Here is a 22,884-nt window from a genome sequence, read left to right as displayed (position 1 = left end):
GAGTTCACTCAGACTCACGTCCATCGAGTTGGTGATGCCATCCAACCATCTCATCCTCTGTCATCCCGTTCTCCTCCTGCCCCCAATCCCTCCCGGCATCAGAGTCTTTTCCAATGAGTCAACTCTTTGCATGAGGGGGCCAAAGTATTGGAGTTTCAGCTTTAGCATCATTCCCTCCAAAGAAATCCCAGGGCTGATCTCCTTCAGAATAGACTTCTTGGAACTCCTTGCAGTCCAAGGGACTCTCAAGAGTCTTCTCCAACACCACAGTTCAAAAGCATCAATTCTTCGGTGCTCAGCCTTCTTCACAGTCCAACTCTCACGTCCAAACATAACCACTGGAAAAACCATAGCCTTGACTAGACAGACCTTTGTTGGCAAAGCAATGTCTCTGCTTTTCAATATGCTGTCTAGGTTTGTCATAACTTTTCTTCCAAGGAGTAAGCGTTTTTTAATTTCATGGCTGCAATAACCATCTGCAGTGATTTTGGAGCCCCCCAAAATAAAATCTGCCACTGTTTCCACTGTTTCCCTATCTATTTCCCATGAAGTGATGGGACCCGATGCCATGATCTTCGTTTTCTGAATGTTGAGCTTTAAGCCAACTTTTTCACTCTCCTCTTTCACTTTCATCAAGAGGCTTTTGAGTTCCTCTTCACTTTCTGCCATAAGGGTGGTGTCATCTGCATATCTGAGGTCACTGATATTTCTCCCGGTAATCTTGATTCCAGCTTGTGCTTCTTCCAGCCCAGCGTTTCTCATGATGTACTCTGCATATAAGTTAAATAAGCAAGGTGACAATATACAGCCTTGATGTACCCCTTTTCCTATTTGGAACCAGTCTGTTGTTCCATGTCCAGTTCTAACTGTTGCTTCCTGACCTGCATATAGGTTTCTCAAGAGGCAGGTCAGGTGGCCTGGCATTCCCATCTATTTCAGAATTTTCCACAGTTTATTGCAATACTTAGTTATCTTTTAAAATAACCTCAGGTTGATCCTTTTAATAATGATGCAAAGATAAATGAAAAATTTAGAAAAATAGAGCATACTTACAAAATTATTCTAAAACAATTATTTTCTGCTGACCTTAAGCTACTATTTTAAATAAATGTTGTAAATACATTTATCAAAGAATATCAATCGTGAAATCATAACTTTTTATGATACAGTTACCAAATACTTTCTCTTAGTACTTTATTCATAGTGTCATATGGTCTAGGAACTCGATATTAATTAGAACTTTAAATTCACATTTTATTCTCTGCATCACAAGATAAATACATGTATGCATGTGTGCGTGTGCATGTGCTAAATTGCTTCCATCATGTACGACTCTTTGAGACGCCATGGACTGTAGCCTGCCAGGCTCCTCTGTTCATGGAGTTCCCCAGGCAAGAATACCATAGTGGGTTGCCATGCCTACTCCAGGGGATCCTCCCCACCTAGAGACCGAACCCACACCTCCTGCACCTCCTGCACAGCAGACAGACTTCTTTACCGCTGAGCCACTAGGGAAGCCCAAATACATGTATAGTTCGTATTTTTTCATATGAATTTATACTGCATAAATTCTGTATAAATATTACACATTTATGGTTTCTTATCACCTACAATTTGACTTTGAAGTTGCTTTCTTTCCTTTCTAAAAATTGTCCTTTAATATTAACAAAGATATAACCCTTTAATGGACATTCAGTTTCTTCAGGTCAAACTAAGGAAACTTTGCTTTCCTGGAAATCTAATTTTGTTTACTTAGTTCCAAGTTTTACTTTTCTAACTTTTATTACTTCAAGAATTTTAATTTCCTCTTTTTTCACATCTTCTTGAATCCCATGATGTGATCACCTCTTTTCTTTGATGGGTTTTATTTAGAAGATGTTTCAGCACAAAGATTGTGTCAGCAGTTTAAAATCTGCAGAAACTTTATGCAAGGGTTATGTTAAAAGTCTCAAACAAAAGAAGGAAAGTTTCAAAATCCGAATATAAAAGGAAGACGTATTTATTTTAGTTTGAACAGTAAGCAGAGTAACCTCACATCTTCCACCTACCGCAAACAGATCATGTTTAGCTGACACGACTGTGGGTTCCATGAAATTAATCTCTGACCTGAATTTTTTTTTTAACTGCAGCAGTGTCAGCTTTCTATTAATAGGCTTTTATCCAGTGGAAAATGTGCGTAGCTTCCTGGTGCGTGCAAACCTGGAGAGGTAAAGGATACCCATTCCAAAGAAGGGCAAGTGTCCTGATTTAAGAACTAAGAAAACATTTTAAAGAAGTTTACTTTATAATTTTCAAGACAGTATGGAAAATATGTATTATATTTTCTGCATAGGCAACTAAACATGTATATGCAAGTGCTATTGATTATAGAAAAAGTCACCATTCGTGTTTCAGAAATAGCGTAGAATTGAAGGGAAGCGGACTAACTAGAGCTTTTAAGAAGAAATAAATATTGCCCCTCTTTCCTATGATTTTCAATTATCCATTTCTGAAAAACATGAACCAAAATGAAGTGCCTCTCTAAATTTGCTGATTCTTAGAAGGAAACTTATTACTGACTAGGAAACTCCATCTATTGGAAGAAAAGTCAGCATGCATTTCTACAGAAAGACCAACCTAGTTAGTCATTAATCTATGTTAATTGTCCCAATAATGAACTCTGTCACCTTGACAGGATGACTCCTTTTTAGTCTCAGGTTTCTTATACAAACGGGAGACCTATTTATTTAAAAAGGTGACTTTGAAAAAAATTTTGGTGGAAAAATTTTGCAGTTATTCTATGTCAAATTTTTATGAGGATTCTGAAAAACTGCCTCTTAGTGCACAAGAAAGAGTTGCAGACAGACAAACACTGGCATATTAAGTTTCTACTGCTGCCATAACAAGTTACCACAAACTCAGGGGCTTAAAATAATACAAATTTATTATCGTAGGGTTCTGTGGTACAAAAGTCCACAGTGAATCTCCAGGGACTAAAATCTAGGCATTTTCAGGGCTACACTCCTTTCTGGAGACTCTAAGGGAAAGAATTCATCTCCTTACACTTTCTGACCTTCTGCAGGCTACCACATCCCTTGGCTCATGGCCTCTTCCTTCATCTTGAAAGCCAACGGTGGCTGGTCAAGTCCTGACATCACATATTCCTCTGACCACAACCAGGAAAAGACTCTCCACTTTTAAGGACTCATATGATTAGATTAGACCCACCCAGTTAATACAGAATAATCTCTTCATCTCTAGGTGTAATTTACTCACACCTGCAAATTCTCTTTTGCCAGGTAAAATAACATGTTCACAGGTTCTGGGGATTAGGGAATGGATGTTTTTGAGGACCATTATTTTGCATACCATAAATAATATTCTCTCCGTATCCACAGACATTTTGTGAGCACTTCTCAGTATAAAGTGTTTAGGCCTGCTCAGTAGAGCAAAGTATTGTTGAGGATCTTAAACATGGAAATTTGCTTAAATTCCCTGGCCCACAACCAGGACGTCCTTTAAGCACTATAACCAAAATAAAAACAGTGTTCACTCCCATTTGCAAAATCTTCAAATAGGGCAATAATTGAGAATTTGTCCAGAGTATATTAAGAGGAGGAATTTCTTCTGTTCCTTTGCATTCTTCTTCTTCCTTTTTTCCATAAGCATACCTCCAGTGACTAGAACATGTTATAATAGTTAACATTTCGTTAATATTTTTGGAAAAAAGGAATGAATGTGTGGATAAATGAATAATAAACCTGAGGTTAACAATTGTACAATTGCTGAATATCATGTTAAATCTGGAAAAAACAACTGTACACTGGATGTGTTATACTTATTCCATAGATAAATATAGTATGGATTTAATTTTATAGTCATGTATCAGAGATGCATTAGAGCTCAGATTACATAGAAGATTATACAGTATATCTGTTACCTGTTGCTACATAACAAAACATCCCAAGTGGCCTAAAACAACTATAATTATTTACTTTGCTCTGAAATCTGCAAAATCAGTAGGTATGGCATGCCTCTGTTCTACAAGTGTTCAGATGAGGTTGGCTCATCTCGACACTGGAGGATCCATTTTGAAGATACCACACTTACATGGCTGGAAAAATTAGTGCTGGCTGTTGTCTGGAAGCTCAGCTGGGGTTATTGGCCAACGGCCTTGTTCCTCTCTTGTTCCTTGTGCCTCGCCCTGGAGTGCTTGAATTTTTTTATAGCATGACTTCAAAAGTAAATATCCCAAGAAAGCAAGATGGACATGCCTGGCACTTTTAGGATCTACCCTTGGAAATCATATAGCGTCACTTTCCTTATATTTTACTTGCTGAGGCTGCCACATAGGTTTGTTTAGGTTCAAGAGGAGGGAAAGTAGACCTAACTTTTCAGTGGAAGAAGAATCAAGATATCAAGATTTCATTATTAAAAAAAAAGTAAATGTGGTGGTATACCACACACACTGCTCCTGCCACTTGTGAAAAATAAAATGGGACAAATATAGGGTTCCAAGTGTGAAATGATGGGAGCTTAAATTAAAGCAAGAAAAATGGAAATAAAGAGGAAAAGATGGAATAAAGAAATGAAAAATGCAAAGGTTAGAGACTGAGCATATGGGGAAAAAAAAAACAAGCAAAATTCTGTATGGTCAGAGGAAAAGCTGATTGACAAAAGGTAAGTTTCAGTAGGCATATATTGGACTATTGGGCTCCATACACCTTCACTGTTTTCCAGCCAAGCAGCTCTAACTTTCTTTGATTTTTTTTCCCCCATGTCTACTATTTAGATTTCACAATCAATGAGAAGAATCTTATTATTGCACATAAGGCTTCCCCAGTGGCTCAGAGGTGAAGAATCTGCCTGCAATGCAGGAGGAGCAGGAGACGCTGGTTCCATCCCGGGGTCAGCAAGATCCTTTGGAGGAGGAGATGGCAACCCGCTCCAGTATTCTTGCTGGAAAATACAAATGGACAAAGAAGCCTGATGGGCTACAGTCCACAGGGTCACAAAGAGCCAGACACGACTGAGTGACAAGACACACTGCACAGAAAGGGCTTCCCAAGAGACCCAAGGGTAAAGAATCCGCCTGCCAATGTGGGAGACGGAGGAGATGCGGGTTTGACCCCTGGGTCAGGAAGATCCAGGAATACTGGACTCGTATTCTTGCCTGGAAAATTCCATGGACAGAGGAGCCTGGCGGGCTACAGTCCATGGAGTCTCAAAGAGTGGACACAACTGAGCTCACACACCTTGCACATGAACACAAATTTATCATAAGAATCCTTAGCTATAGAGTATTAATTTTAAGCCTATACACTATATGCATGATTTATGATTTATATATTTATTTCTAACATAACTGGAAATAGGAACTTGCTTAAAAGTCTGTATTTAATTAACTAGGAAGGTAGTTCTCAAGCTTTAGCATGTGTCAGAATCATCGGAAAGGATTGTTAGAACGTAGATTGTGATTCTCTACTTTCAAAGTTTATGATTCAGAAAATATGGGGTATATACCTATTATTAACTTAATTAGAAAGGTAGATCTTTCTAATGAGTTCTTTGATGATACTGATGCCTCTGGCTGCTGGTCTGGTGACCACACTTTGAAAGATACTGATTTAAGATATTGCAACTTATTTGGAATTTTTCCAGTTATATCCACAAAGTTTATACGCATTCTTACATTTTGATTCAAAATAAACTGAAATTAAAAACTGAGTTGAAAAACAAAAAAGAATTGTCCATCATACTCATGACTTTCATAATTTTTCACAAATAGAAATTTTTTACATTCATTTTTAGAGGTAGTAAAATGTTAGTTTTCCAGTAGTCATGTAGAGATATGAAAGCTGGACCATAAAGAAGGCTGGGCTCTGAAGAATTGATGCTTTCGAACTGTGGTACTGGAGAAGACTCTTGAGAGTCCCTTGGACTGCAAGAAGATCCAACCAGTTCATCCTAAAGGAGATCAGTCCGGGGTTTTCACTGGAAGGACTGATGCTGAAACTCCAATACTTTGGCCATCTGATGTGAAGAGCTGGCTCATTGGAAAAGATCCTGATGCTGGGAAAGACTGAGGGAAGAAGGAGAAGGGAGTGACAGAGGATGAGATGGTTGGATGGCATCACCAAGTCAGTGGACATTAGTTTGAGCAAACTTCGGAAGATAGTGAAGGACAGAAAAGCCTGGCATGCTGCAGTCCATGGAATCGTAAAGAGTTGGACATGACTGAGTGGCTGAACAACAACAAAATATTAGTTATAAGGATATAAAATGAGGCTGTTTTCTTAATTCTTTTCTCACTCACTGAGGCAGAGTTTGACTTTCTACATCAATGAAATTTACTTCTGTGGAATAGGATCATTTTTTAGGGTTTCAGTTACAAACTGAACATGAAATGGATAAAATTAAATTTCTGAAGCGGATTTCTGTTAAAGACAGGAGGTCCTGATCTAAAAGCAGGGAGAGCAGACTAGAAACTTAAGTTACACCTGAATGTGAACAATAGCAATATCTGAATAAATGTCACTGAAGACCGATTAAAGCTTGTGTCCATTGAATAGAAATGTACTAGGTATCCTAGAAAAAAAGGAGCCTGACCACTAAGAATTTGGTCATACTCAGCAGTAGCAGAGAGATCAACATGTAGAACTTGGTGAGGGTGAGTGGTCATCAGACAGATGTTTTCTACATCAGCATAAAAGAAAACAGGAACTCTTTTTTGTTTTTACTAGCCCAGCTCCAAGCACAGTGATTGGCAATAAGGAGGCATGATATTTAATAAATATTTATTAAATAATCTATTTTTATGTCAGGTCTAAATGTTAGTTCTTGAGTTGTTGCTTATATACTCTCAGATTCATTGGGGATTTTTCTTTTTTTTAATTTTATTGAAGAATAGCTGAATTACAATGTTGTGTTAATTACTACTGTGCAACAAAGTGACCCAGTTATACAAACATTCTTTTTCATATTCTTTTCCTTTATGACTTATCACAGCAGATTAAATATAGTTTCCTATGTTAAACAGTAGGATCTTGCTGTTTATCCGTTCTACACGTATCAGTCTGCATCTGCTAATCCCAGACTCCCAATTCTCAACTCTCTCCCAGCTCTGCCCTCCTTGGCAACCACCAGTCTAGTCTCTATGAACATGATTCTGTTTCTATTTCATAGATAGATTCATTTGGGTCATCTTTTTGATTCTACATTAAGAGATAGGATATTTATCCTTCTGTTTCTGATTTTCTTTACTGAGTATGATCATTTGCAGTGGCATCCATGTTGCTGCAAATGGCATTATTTCATTATTTTTCATGGCTGAGTAGTATTCCACTGTATATGCATACCACATCTTTGGGAGATTACTTCTTTATATCTGAGAAGTCCTTATATTCTACTATTCTCTCCCTGCTCCTCCATATACCCATCTTAGGCTAGGTTTATTTTTTCTGAAAAACAAGCTGGCACACTTCTAGTAGATGTCCATTGAGGTCATCTTTCTCCATGTTTTTTCAAATAGCTAATAATTGAATTTAATAAGCTAAATGATAATCTACACAGTATTCAGTTTGACTGAACAAGGTGTCTCCATCATGCCTAATACACCTTTTTATTACACAGTATAATGCCATGGAATGATATGCATTGAGAGTAAACCCATAGAATAATAAAACTAAAAAAAGATAAATGATTACAGCAATATTGCACATAACGGCCCTCAACTTTTAAAAAGTCCACAGGAAAAGCAAATTGTAACATTCATACAGTGAAATACTGGGCAGCAAGAAGAATAACATAAAGTACAGCTACATACAGGCTTCCCAGGTAGCACTAGTAGTAAAGAGCCCGCCTGCCAATGCAGGGAACGTCAAGAAATATGGGTTTGATCTCTGGGTCAGGAAGATTCCCCAAGAGGAGGGCACGGCAACCCACTCCAATATTCCTTCCTGAAGAATCCCCATGGACAGAGAAGCCTGTTGGGCTATAGTCCATAGGGTCGCAAAGATTAGAACATGACTGAAGTGACTTAGCATACACACACGCACAGCTACATACAACGAAAAAGAAGAGTAATAGAAACAGTGCTGAACCAATGAAGCAGGAAATAGGATAATATATGCTGTGTGGTTTCATTTATGCAAAGAACAAACATGGCAGAATTAAACTATATGATGTTGAAAGATGTAGCAAGAACCGCTAACGAGTCAGAATAGTTGTTCCTTATGGGGGAAGAGATGGAGAATAGAAGTCTTGATTGAGAAGCAAAGTCAGTGAGAATCATGTCTATTCTTGGGCAGATGGGAATATGTTTCAGAGCTCATGGAAGTGTTGTTTTCTGATTTGGATGTACGTTTTGTGGATCAACTCCACTAATGTTTAGTAAATGTTATGCAAATATATACATGATGTATGTAGCTGTGTCTATATTTTTAAAAAGTATTTTAAAGAAAAAATTTAAAACTTTTAAAAATCCTTAATATCTCATGTTATTTCTTTTAACACTGAAATGATGACATGGCTGGTCTTTTGAAAATCAACTGGACAGTATCATTCAAAAACCGCCACAGGTATCTAATTATCAGGTCACCTGTAGATACAGTTCTTGTGCACTTTGGCTTCTGGGTAAGTCTTACATAACAACACAATTTTAAGTGAGTCTCAACATGATTAGAAAACACACTTGACCTTTTGGTAGTGTAGCAAATGATTAAAAAAAAACACAATAACACTGGAAATCCCTAAGTCGACTCAGAATTTAATATGCCATAATGTAGGGTGACCATCAGGTAAAGAAATTTAATCCACCCTCAAGTTTATAAATTAACTTGTAAAACTATATGAGGCAATTTTGCAAAGTGCTGACTTTCAGTTTACCCATCAGGGCTGCTTCCCCCTGTGCCTTTCCTCAAATTATGCTGTCACTTCTCAGTTCATTAGCTCAAGGACACAGAAGACAAGCCGCCACCTTTCACTGATTTTTCTCCAGGGGGAACTGTGTTATTGTATTTAGCTTGTGAATCTCTTTGACCCTTAAAATTATCATGTTTCAAGGAATTAACACTTCCTAAAAATTATCGTGCTTTTTTTCTACTATAGAATTAAAAAGAGCAAATCAAGACAACCATAGATTTTTTTTTCAGTAAGAATTTCATTCTATCCCAGTTCAGCCCAGTTCAGTTCAGTTGCTCAGTTGTGTCTGACTTTTTGCAACCCCACAGACTGCAGCACGCCAGGCTTCCCTGTTCATCACCAACTCCCGGAGCTTGCTCACACTCATGTCCATTGAGCCAGTGATGTCATCCAACCATCTCAATCTCTGAGGTCCCCTTCTCCTCCTGCCTTCAGTCTTTCCCAGCATCAGCGTCTTTTCCAAATAACTTTCTAATCATGGAACCAGATGGCTATCTTTAATATAATAACTCTTAGTTGGTAACTGACTAAAGACTACTAACAAAACCTTCCTACCAATCCAAATCCTCTATATTGACCTAAAGAATCCTCTGTATAAAACTGGAAGATAATTAAGCCAGGGATTTCTCATAATTGAGTGCTTTGATGCTAGCTTCTTCACAATTATTTGGACCTTTGCTCACTTCTGTCTTAGATTCTTGGTTGTTAAGTGGGTTGTGGTTTAGCACTGCTATTGGAAAATGTTTGGGATTGTATGTGCAGTCAAAATCATAGTAAGGACAAATATGCTAATTGCCCTGCAATGTCTGGGAAAGACTTTTCTGCCCCAAATATCACTAGAGTATGTCTTCTCCAGCTTTGATTCCCCAACTTAGAACACGAAGACAAGATATTAACTTAAAGAAAATATACTGAATAATTGTTCGTTAAATAAATTAACTTGAAACTTTTAGCATCAAGGGATGTTGGTGAAAAACTTAGTTATTTGCTTTTCTTTTATGTTGCTATCCTTTTATTAGAAAGATATTTCAAGTTTTAAGTTAAATTCTACTCCTTTTGAACAGTCCCTGGTCAACCAAGTCCATCTATTCCCCTGCTTCCCAGTTTTCCCTGATAATCATCTCTCATAACTCTAATTTGTTTATTTGTTATATATTATTCTGTAGTTCTTTCATATATGTAAACTTTGTCTTAAATTTGAGTGACAAAAAATAAAAAAATCTATCTCACAATTTTTTTTTAATTTATAATTTTATCTGTACTTTCACTTTAGGTACCTTAGAATTTCTAAACTTGTATCATATGGTTATCTATATAACTATCTCATCTTTCCTTGAATGCTAGATTAATATATATTTCACATTTCATCCTCAAGCTGAATAAAGTTACTGGAAAAAGCAAATACTCAAAATATAAACAAGTAAGTACTTACTACATAAATGAATATCTTTGGGATGTCAGAAGTTTTGCCACTCTGCATCCACAGGTGAATTACAGAGTGATGGAACAAAGATAAAATGTTCTGTTCCACAACACCTGCGTACTGCCAGCCTGTGTCACTCAAAGATAGGGACCCATTCTAGAATCATTCTAAGCAAGACCTATAAGACATTTCAAATCTACAGAGTCTGAACAGAAACAGAAACTGAATAGTTAAATCTATCTACTTAATTCAAGAGATAACTGGCAACTTTCAAAACTATTTTTTTGTAATATAACTCTTCCAATTACTATGAACAAAGTCTCCAGAGGGTTCTGTTAACTTACTGCTTTAATCTAGTCATAGCTAGATTAAAGACTCCTGTTTACATATTCTGAACCTTAGACTAAGGATCATGTCCCTTTATCTTTTTCTTGAAAAAGGCCTTTCCCTAGCACCTTTAAAACCTTCTTGCTTTGCTTCACTGTTTAATTCATTGCCTTCATAGGACACCTTGAGAAGACTACTGGCATACAACACTAGTTCTCACAGTACTTAGCACGACACTGACCATGTAATTAATTTTTATAGCTTATTTTCCACTATTAATCTGAAGAAACTTATTCAGTGAGTACCTGTTTGACAGTATTCTCTCATTATTTGTTCATGAACTGGAAATAGTGCTCAATAAATACTCAAAGTAGAGTACTTTCGGATCAAAAGCAGCAGTGGAGATATCGTGTGAGAACACTTGAATAGGAGGGAAAAACCAGGGATCAAAACAGTTTAAAATAAATCAGGCACATGAGACATCCAACCTTTTCAATATTATAGCAATAGGGTATCTTAACAAAAATACAGGGTTTTTACCAAATTTCTAAGCCAGGTACCTCTGTACCTTGGTTATCCTAGGGTTTCTTCAAACAGACCACTAATTGTCACCTACCACCCATTTCTTTTTTCTTCATCTCTACATTGATCAAACTCACTCTTGATCCCCTTACCCCTTGGCCAGTCACAAGGCAGCCACCTTCACAACGACAGTGCATACAATGCAACTGATCAGTCAAGAACAGAACACTCATTCTGCAGTTATTTTCAGCAAATTTCTATCTGTGCTCACTCATCATTAGATACATGAACAACAGCATGACTTGGTTCAACCAAACTGAACACTCATCATTCATAAATTCCAACTGAAGTCATATGTTTTAAAATCTGTCCAAACTAGTTTTTCTCTTTCCTGCTTGTTCTTAAATCTACTACGTTAGAGCCAGGGACCTTGTGTTATTCTTCTTCACATCCCCGTTGTCTGGCATTCAGCCTGATGTATAATATGTGCTAAAACATCAGCTACAACTGAACTTTTGACTTGACCTGCTGCTTTATAAATAACTTGTAGGTTGATAATTAATACCATAGATTGTAAATTTTTACTATATTTTTAATGAATGTATTTTGTTTTTCTCTAAATGCAACACCTAATACTTCTGCAGGTTTAAATTCACAAGCTTGACGTTTTACCATCTTAATGGTAACTTATAGATTTTATAGTACACTGTGTTTCTCCAGGCAATTATACTAAGTTAAACAAGAATAACCACAGAAAAAAATAATACTCTAGCGCTGAATGTCAAAGAGTATCATACAATATTTGCCATTTTTGTCTTGACATTGTATCAAATGTCTCCTACAAACAGAAAATTCTTTTAATCACATGATGATTTTATTTTAAAAATCATGTTCATGATTGGGGGTTCATGTTTGGGAACGCTTGTAAGAATTAAAGATTTTAAAATTAAAAAAAATAATAATAAAAAATAAATTGATACTCAAAAATAAAAAAAAATAAAAAAAATAAAAAGCAAAAATAAATTTTCCAGGGAAACCTAGCTAAAAATGTATTTTGAAAGTTATATAAATAAGTAGAAGCTGATTCTTTCCCATCCACAAGCTCATCAATGCCCTTGAACAAAGTTTTAAATATTAAGAGCTCTTTCCTTGTTTGGTTTTTCTCAACATTTCAGGAACCTGTGTCACGGAGAGAAGAATGATATAATAAATGAGTAGCAAAGATAAAACTGGTCTACCACAGTGAATCTACCATAGTGAGTTCTGGCCTCATGCTATCTGAAAAAAAAGTTTCCCTTTAGGTTACAAGACTGTATCTTTAATTTGTTAAAGGAAAAACTGTGTGCCCCAGTCCCTGCCATAGAAACTAAGTTAGAAAATATCTGAATGATATATATTTAAATGCAATATTTAAATACTTTGTAAGCGAGACAGACTCTGAGGTTTATGAGGAAACAGCTCATTTACATACCAAAGGATCTCTCAAAATCATAAATTCCTTGTGCCTTTGACAGCTTGACTTGGGGCATGGAGATGTGGAGATGTTTGATGTTTAGAGAGCATAACTTGTACAGAGAGAAGCAGGACTTCATTCATTACACATTTGCCAAGGATATTCTTTTTAACTTCCTTTGAAGATGGAAAATACTATCTTTTTGGACTAGGAAGTTCATCTATCTCTGCATAACCCTCACTTGGGGCGATGTCACGTGTTTATGTGACATTCAAATAAGCACTTCCTATCAGACATTATGCATGGTACTCACATTATCAAGAGAAAATGGGAAATAGGGAGAGCAAAAAACTTTGACAGATCTTCTTAGAACTTAAAGTTGAACAGAACCCAAACTCCATAAACTTAGAATTATTGTATAATGTTAATGCATAGTTACCAGATGAAGCTTTCCCCCTAATTTGCTCTTTTTAAATGTGTTACTTTAACTAATACGCATTTTTAAAAATATATTAAGCATGTCCCCAAAGGGTATTTTTTCAATCTGAAGGAAGAAAAGAAAATAATAAAACTTTAAACTCTGTCACTATAAAACTAAAAGCTTGGCTGGAATATCTAAACCATCTATGCATTCTCTTTCATATTGATATATTCAACCCAAAGGTCAGTGTAGATGATTTTAAAATTGCTTAGTCACACTGCTTTAAGTTTCTTTCATATTAAATATTGTTAACTGATTAAAAATTAATATACAGCATTGAAGACTTTAACTCTCTAAGGATTCCTAAGCTTTTAGAATAATAGCTAGAATAGCCTCAATTCATTTTTGCATTGTAAAAGAAGCATGATTTTTAAATTATAGTCACAATGATGAGCAAAAATAAATAGGAAAAATTAAGAAGCATTTAAGCTGACAAAGAGAACATTTTTCCATGAGTACTGTGTGTGCTTGGGGGCAGAGGAGAAGAGTCAGTTTCATAAATAATAACACAAGCCACAAAGAAAAGCTTCTTAATGAAACCCAACTAGGGCTAACACTACAAAGATATATTTTCTGTCTACTTTCACTACCAATTTTACAGATTCCTGTATCACGGATGGTTTGAACAACTAAAAAAAGTATAATTCTCCAATGAATACAGTCTTGTAAAAAGTTGGAAAATTTCCTCTGGTCATATTAGTCACTACTAACCAAGGTTAACTAACCAGGTATGGCCCCTCCCCCAACCTCCCAGACCACCTAAGGTTAAGTAGGGGACCTAGGGCTTAAACAGGATTTCTGACTTGAAACTCCACACACTTCCTACTCCATCACACTGCCTTTAATGTTTTAATGATGCCCTCCCTCAGCTCTGTACTGCCTTTCTCTCTGATTTTTTAGTGAACTGTTAATATATAGGCCACTGCTTTTCACACTCTGCTTTTCTTCTCTTTTCTAAATTCAATTTGAACACTAGGTAGAGATATTTCGTTAGACTGATGAGGTCTTTGTGATATCTGCCTTCCAGAATTCCTGTAATATGTAAAGGACATAGTCACACAAGACTTTGACATTCCCTGACAATAAATATGATGTTCCTGACCATTGCATTTTTAGGACTATTTTTTTCTTGCATCATATTGATTCTGGTTTTTAATCTCTTCTCAGGTTTTCACATGGACCATCTCAAAAATGATCTGTTGCTAACTAAAGTCTCTCATTAGTGTCACTAATAATACCAAGAAATGTTATGAAACTAAGCAAAAGATTTCCATATTATAATAAACATTTCTGAAAATCATTATTTCCTGGTGTGTTGTTATAAACATAAAGGAGATCTCTGGACACTTCTCTCTAATACGAGCAGTTTTGGTTTCCATTCAATACCTACAGGTTGTTCAATTACAGACTGATTTGCACTTATGAATAAATTTGGTGGCCAAGAGAGTCACTGACCTTATATTTACTACAAACATTTGTTTTCTTAAATTTATTTTCTAAAAATATTAGCTCTGCTCTTTTGTTTCTAACTCTTTATTATAGAGAAGCTTGAATATTTACAAAAGTAGACAGAACATTATAATGAAACCCTATGTACCCTTCATCAGTCTTAATTCATGGCCAATCCCTACCGTACTAACAACTCATCTATCTTCTTCTCTGGCATATTATGTAGAAACAAATTTGAAATATTATGTCATCTCATCCATATTTGAGTACGTGTATCTTGTAGGGAGTCAAATATGACTTGGTGACTGAATAACAACAACAACAATCTCCAAATATTATGTAGTTTGAAAACATAACCACGATATTATTATCGCACCATAAATGTGATGATTTATTAGTATCATCTAAAATCCAGCATCTATCAAATCTCCAATTATTTCACAGATTTTTTTAAGTTTGTTTGAATCATGATCTAACAATTCTACACACTGTGGTGCATTGCTCCGTTTTTGCATTTTTTTTCAATCTGTAGGCTTCCTTGGTATCTCTTTATGTTCCTAGTAACTTACTTGAAGGTTATTTGTGGTGTAGAGGTTACCACAGCCTGGGTTGTGCTGACTGCATAATATGATGCTATTTGTAACATATTCCTTATTCTTCTATTTCTTGAAAATTCAAGGTTGTATTATTTTTCTTTCACTGGTTTTCTTTTCTATTTTTCTTTTGCTTTTTTTTTTCCTGTTTTTAGTAGGAAGAGTCAGTTCTAGATATTGTTTTAATGGTTGGTTATGTTTTGCCTTATATTTCACCAACAATTTCCATTTTTGTGGCTTCCAGACTTTTTTATCCATGGGTCTTTGCAGTGCCCTCTAGTGCTACAAAATAAAAAAAAAAAAAATCTAAGCTTCAGTTAAAGGATCTGACTGAGAACAGTTCTTTTTATCTCACTGTACCTCTTACCATCACGGTCCTCCTCTTCTACGTGTACCGGCTTGTCAATGACAATTTTAAAATGTGTCCCTGGAGCTAAAAATGATATTCTGTAGGTGGCACATTGCTTTTCTTGATCAGGAGAACATAACCCAGAACAGATTAAGCTTTGAACCTAGTGCTTCCTCTTCCTCCTTTCCCACACCCAAGTCACCTCCCCTTAGGTCTCCTTTCCCGCCCAGGAGTCATCTCCACTCCTGGGTTTGGCGAGATAAACATAGACATGATGTAGGTTGCATCTTCTCCTCTTAATTCCACCATCTGTTACTCTGGGTAATATAACTTGTGTGCGTAGTTGTTAAACATTCTGGCTGTGAATTTTTACTTTTTTTTTTCTTGAGCTCATCAATGGCTACTCTTGTGTTAAATCAGTGCAGCACATAAAATAAAAGGCCATTTTTGCTCTAAATTTGGATCATCAAATCCTCTCAAATGTTTGTTACAGAGCAGTAAAATGTGGTTCAACTAACAGTAAAGGAAGGATTCCATACACAGGACAAAAACCCTTCTGAACCCTGAAGGTGTGTAAAGTTCAGAAGTTGAGAGTCTGACAAAAACTTGAAAACAAGAGAATTTCCTGTAACTAACTCTTCTAGCAAATGCTAATTTAATTGTGTATAGGATGTCTACCAAGTTGAATCTATTGCACAGAATTTATATTTTCTTATATTCTGAGGGTACTTGGACCCGGCGATTCAATTATATGAATATAAAACATAATTTGACGTGCATTAGCTAACTGGCAAATTGAAAACATTACATACTTTACTTTTTAAAAAGCCTTCATCATTTCAACAAAGTCATTAAGAATTTAACTAAATTTCACTTTGTTATCAAAACGACTCAAAAATTCTTTTTACCATTTGAGTAATACATACTGTCATATCGACGCTAAAATTACTAGTTGAAAGTTCATATGAACCTCAGAAGGCAGAGCTAACTTTGGCACTTGTCTAGGAATAACTGGGCCTCTGGAAAGAAGGTACAAGGCTATTCATAATTCTAAATCTTAGTGCTGTTTGGAGTCTGGAGCTATACCTAATCTAACCAATGTAGCAGGACTCAAACCAGAACAGGGGTCTAATACAGGTCCCTCTTGACCTCTGAATTAACATCAGGCTAAGTATTAGTCTCACGTAACAAAAGGAAGTATTCAACATGATTCTGGAGTCAGAGATCTGGGTATGAGTCCTAGCTACACTGTATATAGCTGTGTGAATTTAGGCAAATTTCTAACCTCTCTAAATCTCAGCTTCCTATTCTATAAATAGCAATGATAAAACTATCTATCTCATTTTGCTGTCCTGAGGTTTAAATGGTCATTATTACAAGCTTAACATCTGACAAATAATGTCTTTTGGATAAGTGAGTTGTTATTATCATTATCATTATTTGTATTAGTTTATCATAGCTAGAATCAAATATATTGTTTCCCTAATGTCCTTTGAGTTTCAAATTTGTTCTAATTTTAGTTCTAATCTATTGCTCTGTGCCTGAAACACAATTCCATATCTAAAATTACTTCCTTTCTTGTGTCAGATAAAATAATCCAGTTTAGGACATGCAGTGATGATCTATGTGAGGAACTCTAAGGTATACAGATAAGTCATGCATTATAGCTGAGTAAGTGCCACAAAAAACATGAACACTATTCTCAGACCTCCCCCAGTTACCAACAACCACAAGAGAGTCATATAATATCCATGCCCTTCAGTTTTACAAGAACTGAGGTGAGGACAGCGGCCTTAAGCTTTCTAAGGAGCTAATCCAGCTCTGTCTTAAGTGCCGCAAGGTGCTCGTTTACTTTGTGATCAGCGGGTGGGAAAAATAATCAGCAGATGTCCAAGACTACCAATGCAGTGCTTACATCTCAATAATGCGTCCAAAGTGGCGGCAAGAGAACTATAACAGATGAGAGGAAAGACTATTTCAGGTTGACGGAAGAACCTGTACCAAGGCCCTGGCACACAAGTACACCTTTTATAAAAGACCGAAGGAAGGCTATTGTAGCTGGGGCACAAAAAGTGAGAATCATGAAGACAAAATAAAGGAGTGTAATAGAGCAGCAGGCAAGATGCTTTGGATGGCCACAGAGAACGACTGTGCTACTCACCTTACAAGGTAAGCTCATCTGAGTTGTCAGTCTAATTATCATTTGAGAAATATGATTAATAAGGCATTCCAGAAAAGGAAAAAAGTACATAACTAATCCGTGAAGTTCAAATGACAAAGATCCTATGAACAGTTAAAGCCAGAGTACAGGAAATGCCCATCATCTAGGACCTAGATGGTATTTTTATATTTTTAATTCATTACTAATTCAATGATGTTTTACAGGTGACAAGAGGTCTTCTAAGAATCCCTTAAATTCTCCCAGGGGAGAAGACAGAAACATAAGTTCTATTTTATAATCAGGAATTTTCCTATAAAAATGTTTATTAATCAAGAGCAAAACGCCTACAGAGCATAATTCACAGGCCAGCAAAAAATGTTTCAGCCAAGTGACCCTGAATCAGTTGGCTGTTCACAACCCATACAGAGGAAAAGAAACATATTCACAGGTATTTAACAACTTGTGCAAGGCTAAGTGAGACATTTCTATAGATGGATGTCTTGAAGACAACCTAAAGGTCACATGATGCAGAATATCTAAGGAATACAAGAAAATGCTATTTATGTTGAGCTAGCAAATTCTGAACTAAAATTGGTAAAGAGTACATTTTATATCTTCGTAGAGAAATGAAAAAACACAAACTAGATTTAAGGGAGCTGACTTCTAATCTTGGCAATGCTGTGGTTTTCAGCAAGTCTCCAAACATTTGAGTGACAGTTTCTCTGTCTGAAAAATGGAGATAATAACGCCAATTTAATTGAGTTGTGTGAGGTATAAATAAGTACATAAAGTCCAGAGCAAAACGCCTGAAACACAGAAATCTCTCAGGAATTATTTCTATTAATTTGGAGTGCTAGACTAAATTTGTTAGTGGAAGGTGAAAGTAAGACAATTCTCCTTATGAATATTGACTGGAAGTCTTAAACTCTGTAATCACTCTGTGCCCATACTAATGTCTGCCCAAAGATCCAAAACCACACATTCTCTTTTTCAGTTGTGATTGAAAACAGACTAGCTCAGCATTAGCCTTGGAAGCTGTGAAGAGCACCACCTGTCTGATTTGCTTACAGCTGTCACAAGCAAATTTTAGACCCACTTCCCAAATTTTTACCCCAACTAGAACTGGATTGTGTCTGTATTCATAATGCTTTAGGTTATTTTAAAGAATCTTTTATATATTTATAATATATATATGATATATATATACATGTATATATATATTTTGCATACATTCTATTTGAGTGAAATGATTGCTATCATGGTTGAATAATAAAGAGGTTTTAAGTTGTGACATATACCTTTTCAGAATAAGCATTAAAACAGGAAATATTGACTTTCGTATAGAATTTATCACATAGAGGTAAAAGACATGAGTGTATGAAAAGAATCAGAAGCAAAAGCTTAATTACTTTATTTTAAAAATCATACTGATCTACAGTGATTTTGTGCAATTCCAAACCTTTTCTCTGAATACCCACCCACATATACACATTTTTTAGGTATATAAATCTTATATACGTGTGTGTGCATATTTATATACTTGAGTTAGAACGGATAAACAACTTTAAGATCTCCAAGTTGACATAAAGTAAAAATGGTCAAAATCAATTTTCTAAGTTTAAACATTAAGTGCAACATTTTAATTCATTGTGGTCTCTAGCCTTGCACCCAAACCTTGTTATTTTTGCTAGGTAAGATATTGGCCCTAACATTATATGACCATAGCTATTTATAGAGGTGTGAGTGATAACTGTTAACTAGTGGGAACTTTGGCATCACAAAGAACAGTTTCCAAATGCAAAATTTCAGAGAAACCTCTTTTTACTCCCCAACACAGAGACCTGCTAGTTTGGGAGACTTCTCAGCTCCCAAACCCGCTTCTGTGATCCCATGTAGAATCACTGATCAAGATAACTCTCAAAAAGCAACATTCTGAGAGGACACATTGACCATCAATGGGACTGTCAATTTCTACCTTTTTTTTACCCCCTAGTCTATACTATTGGAAAATGCTAGCAATACCTTCAGCCGTGATCTCAGTCATGGTGGTTGGAGAAAGAAAAAGGCAGGCAAGAATTCCGGTCAAGTGGCACTTTGCAGAATACTTTAGGACTGGAGAACTCTGATAGGGGGCTCTGTGTGAAAGCGTGAGGTCTCTTCCTTTTCCTGGCTGTTCCTGCTGCTCTTTTGTTGTCCTGTTGAACTTTGTCTCGTCTCTGCAGAGTTCTCCCCCTGGAAACAACCTGAGCCCTTTCCAGGCAGCACTTGTGGCTCAGGCAGAAGTATCAGCTTCGAATAAAAATAGCTTCATCTCCCTAGGACTCTTCAGCACTTTTTTTTTTTTTTTTTTTTTTGGCACTCTAGAGGAACACACACACACACACACACACACATACACGCACACACCAGTTCACTAGTCCCAAAGAGAGACAGGCCAAAAAAAAAAAAAAAAAGAAAAAGGCAAAGGAACCAAAAGTACTGCCTAAGCCCCCGCAGTTTCCCTAAGATAATTACGGATTGGGGGATCTATGTCAGAAAAAAATAAAATAAAGAGTTGGAAGTAATCTTATCCGTAATAGCTCAGATTTATTCTTAGTGCCCTTAATGCTCAGAACATTCCTCATCCCCTTATTTGGTGTGGGGAGGGTCCCGTAATGTCTACCAGGAGCAAAGGGGAGGATAGTCTTGTCATTTTCTCCAAGTTGTTTCCCTATTGGTCTAAATCCACTTAGCAAAAGCAGTTATTTATATAGGGCTACACTTGAAGTTGCAACCATTAAATCCTGAAGGTTTCTTGTAGAAGATTAAGACTTTCCAAACACTGGCCAATAAGAAATATGTAATGAAAAGTTGTATTGACACTTGAGAACTGCTGAATTACTAGATTTTTCATTCTTTTCAATACTTTCATGAAAACAAAATATCTGAATTTATCTATGCAATAAAAGAAAGGCAAGGTGGTATAAAGTTTAGAAGTCCACAGCTCATATTTTAATAAAAGATTTCAAGTTCTCTCTACCTCTACTTCAAAAAATAAAATAAAATAATAAAGATCATAGCAGCCAACAATTAGCCAAATTGGCTGATTAGCATTTCACCTTCCCACTACTAGACAGGTGTTAATGAGCAGAGAAATATTCAATAGTTGGCAGTTAGAAGGAGAAGGAGAATCAAAGGGCATTGATAATCACACACTCTAGCCAATCTGTGAATAATCAGAGGTTGGCTACACTTATCTTTTATTTTATTCTCACATTCAACCTAGCAAATGCTTGTGGTTTAAACTTTTAGCCTTAACTTGTTGCCTTTGGTCGCCAGAACCTCTTGAATTTGCCTGGTGCTTCAGAGATCAGAAAGCAAAGTCACGCCTGTTCTTTAACATCAGAAGAGTGCTACAACAGCTGTGTCCTTTGCCTCCATATTGGCAGCTCTGTATTTGCTGACTCAATTGCTGCAAAAGAAAGTGTTACATACCAGCTGAATAGATAAGTTAGGGAGTAAGCAATCTTAATTCACAAAAGAGGAAATAATTCCAGATGACACTCATGATTTATATAAAATTCTACACCTAGGGTTAGGCTTGAGGCTTTTGACTGCAAGTCGGATCTTTCTGAAGAGGCAAGACTTACGGCTTACAATACCATCTGCAGGTAAAGGGAACCACAACAAATTAGGTCCACCAGTGGATGGAAAGGCTTTGCTGGCGGCTCAGTGGTAAAGAACCCACCTGACGGTGCAGGAGACATGCGTTTGATCCCTAGGTTGGGAAGATAACCTGGAGGAGGAAACAGCAACCCACTCTAGCTAAACATGTTTATGGGGTAATAAGTTTTTTTAACCCATTTATTGGAAGAGTTGATGAATTTTCTTAGACATTGAGAACTCAGTATATTTTTCACTTTGAAAAGTTACTAGAACTTTTTCAACTTATTTGAAACCCAATTCATAAAATATGTCTTTGAGTTTCAAATGGAACTCAGAAAAGCTTTCCAAAACAAAGCAACTGACATTCTTCTAAAGGTACACATCTCATTCTTTAGGACATTCAAAGAACAAAATATTACAAACAATACATTTGCTTTTCTTCTTCTTCTTTTTTTTTTTTTTGGTTTTCTCATTTTTAACAAGTATTCACTTTAACAGGATCTCACCAATTTACTGGGATCTTTCAACATGACCTGAAAGTGATGATTCTTGCTTCTTTCAGTGATAGCTTCTGATGTACTTTCACATTTTTCATTACTATAGGATTAGCACAAATAAGCTTATTTTGGTTTTGCATACAAGGACACTTCTTCCTATGTGCATTAACTGATCTGGTCTTAAATAAGTCAATGGCAAACCATGAAATGTTTTTTCTCCTAGAAAATGCTTCATTTAGTCCAAGCTGTGTCTCCAACCTGATTATACTGATTATTACCCCTTGTGATTTTCACTAGATATTCTCAATATTCAAGTTAGCAGCCAAAAATATTCATTCTTAGAGCATTTAAAAAAAATCTAGCTGCTCTGTCAGCTGTTATCATTAACTAACAATCGGTAAGACATACTCTATAGTTGACTCTGAGCAAGATATTTTCACCTATGCTGAATTTTAGAATATAAAAAAGATTCAGAAGGCAAAGAGAGCTTTTTTTATGACTTTTGGTTTCTACCAAAAAAAAAAAATCAAAAAACAATTTTATTTTTTAAAATTAATTATTTAAAGATCATACTACATTGCCTTGTTCAGTGCCTATTTGTGTTTTTATAGAGTATTGAATAGAGATATAAATGGAAATAAGTAGCTAGTTATTACCAGTCACCTGTTTCTTAAGGACTAGAGATATTTGAGAAAAAGTAAAGTTAGAGTCACTTCTTAAGATTTTCTGTTTCTTAATTTACAGATACGAACAGCTTACACTTGAAAAACCTATACTTAAATTGGTGTTAAACAGAAGAAAAATAATTAAAATTTATATAATATATGTTTATACAGAGTGGGAGTAAATTTATGGGTATTTAATTAGGATAGAAAGTGCTCATTACTTAACCTTAAAATAATGATAGATGTAACTTTTACAAGTTTTCAGATTAATTTTAATAGAAGGCAAAAATAAATAACCAACTACACTGCTTGGGGAGAAAAGGAGGGAAGGTGGGGGACAGAAAGTCATGATATAAGACAGCTTTATACATTAGCTAACAAACTGCAAACTCTGCCTTGGTTGAAGTAGCTTAGGGGC

General features: G+C 36.0%; 1 protein-coding gene across 33 annotated transcripts in view; it reads right to left on the bottom strand.

Moving 5' to 3' along the window:
- The window catches only part of TRDN (triadin), a 407,610-nt gene extending 387,590 nt beyond the window's left edge, over positions 1-20,020 (bottom strand). For all 33 annotated transcript variants that reach the window (XR_001918516.1, XR_001918517.1, XR_001918515.1 and 30 more), the window contains exon 1: positions 19,682-20,020. Coding sequence is in view for 28 of the 33 variants with exons in the window: in XM_018052961.1 (XP_017908450.1) it covers positions 19,682-19,703 (22 nt within the window). In the remaining 5 variants the exon portion in view is untranslated. The remainder of the gene's footprint in view (positions 1-19,681) is intronic.

This window comes from Capra hircus, chromosome 9 (assembly GCF_001704415.2).
Source record: "Capra hircus breed San Clemente chromosome 9, ASM170441v1, whole genome shotgun sequence".
Lineage (NCBI taxonomy): Eukaryota > Metazoa > Chordata > Mammalia > Artiodactyla > Bovidae > Capra > Capra hircus.
Note: the sequence above shows the minus strand (reverse complement) of the source record. Positions and strands in the feature narration are given on the sequence as shown.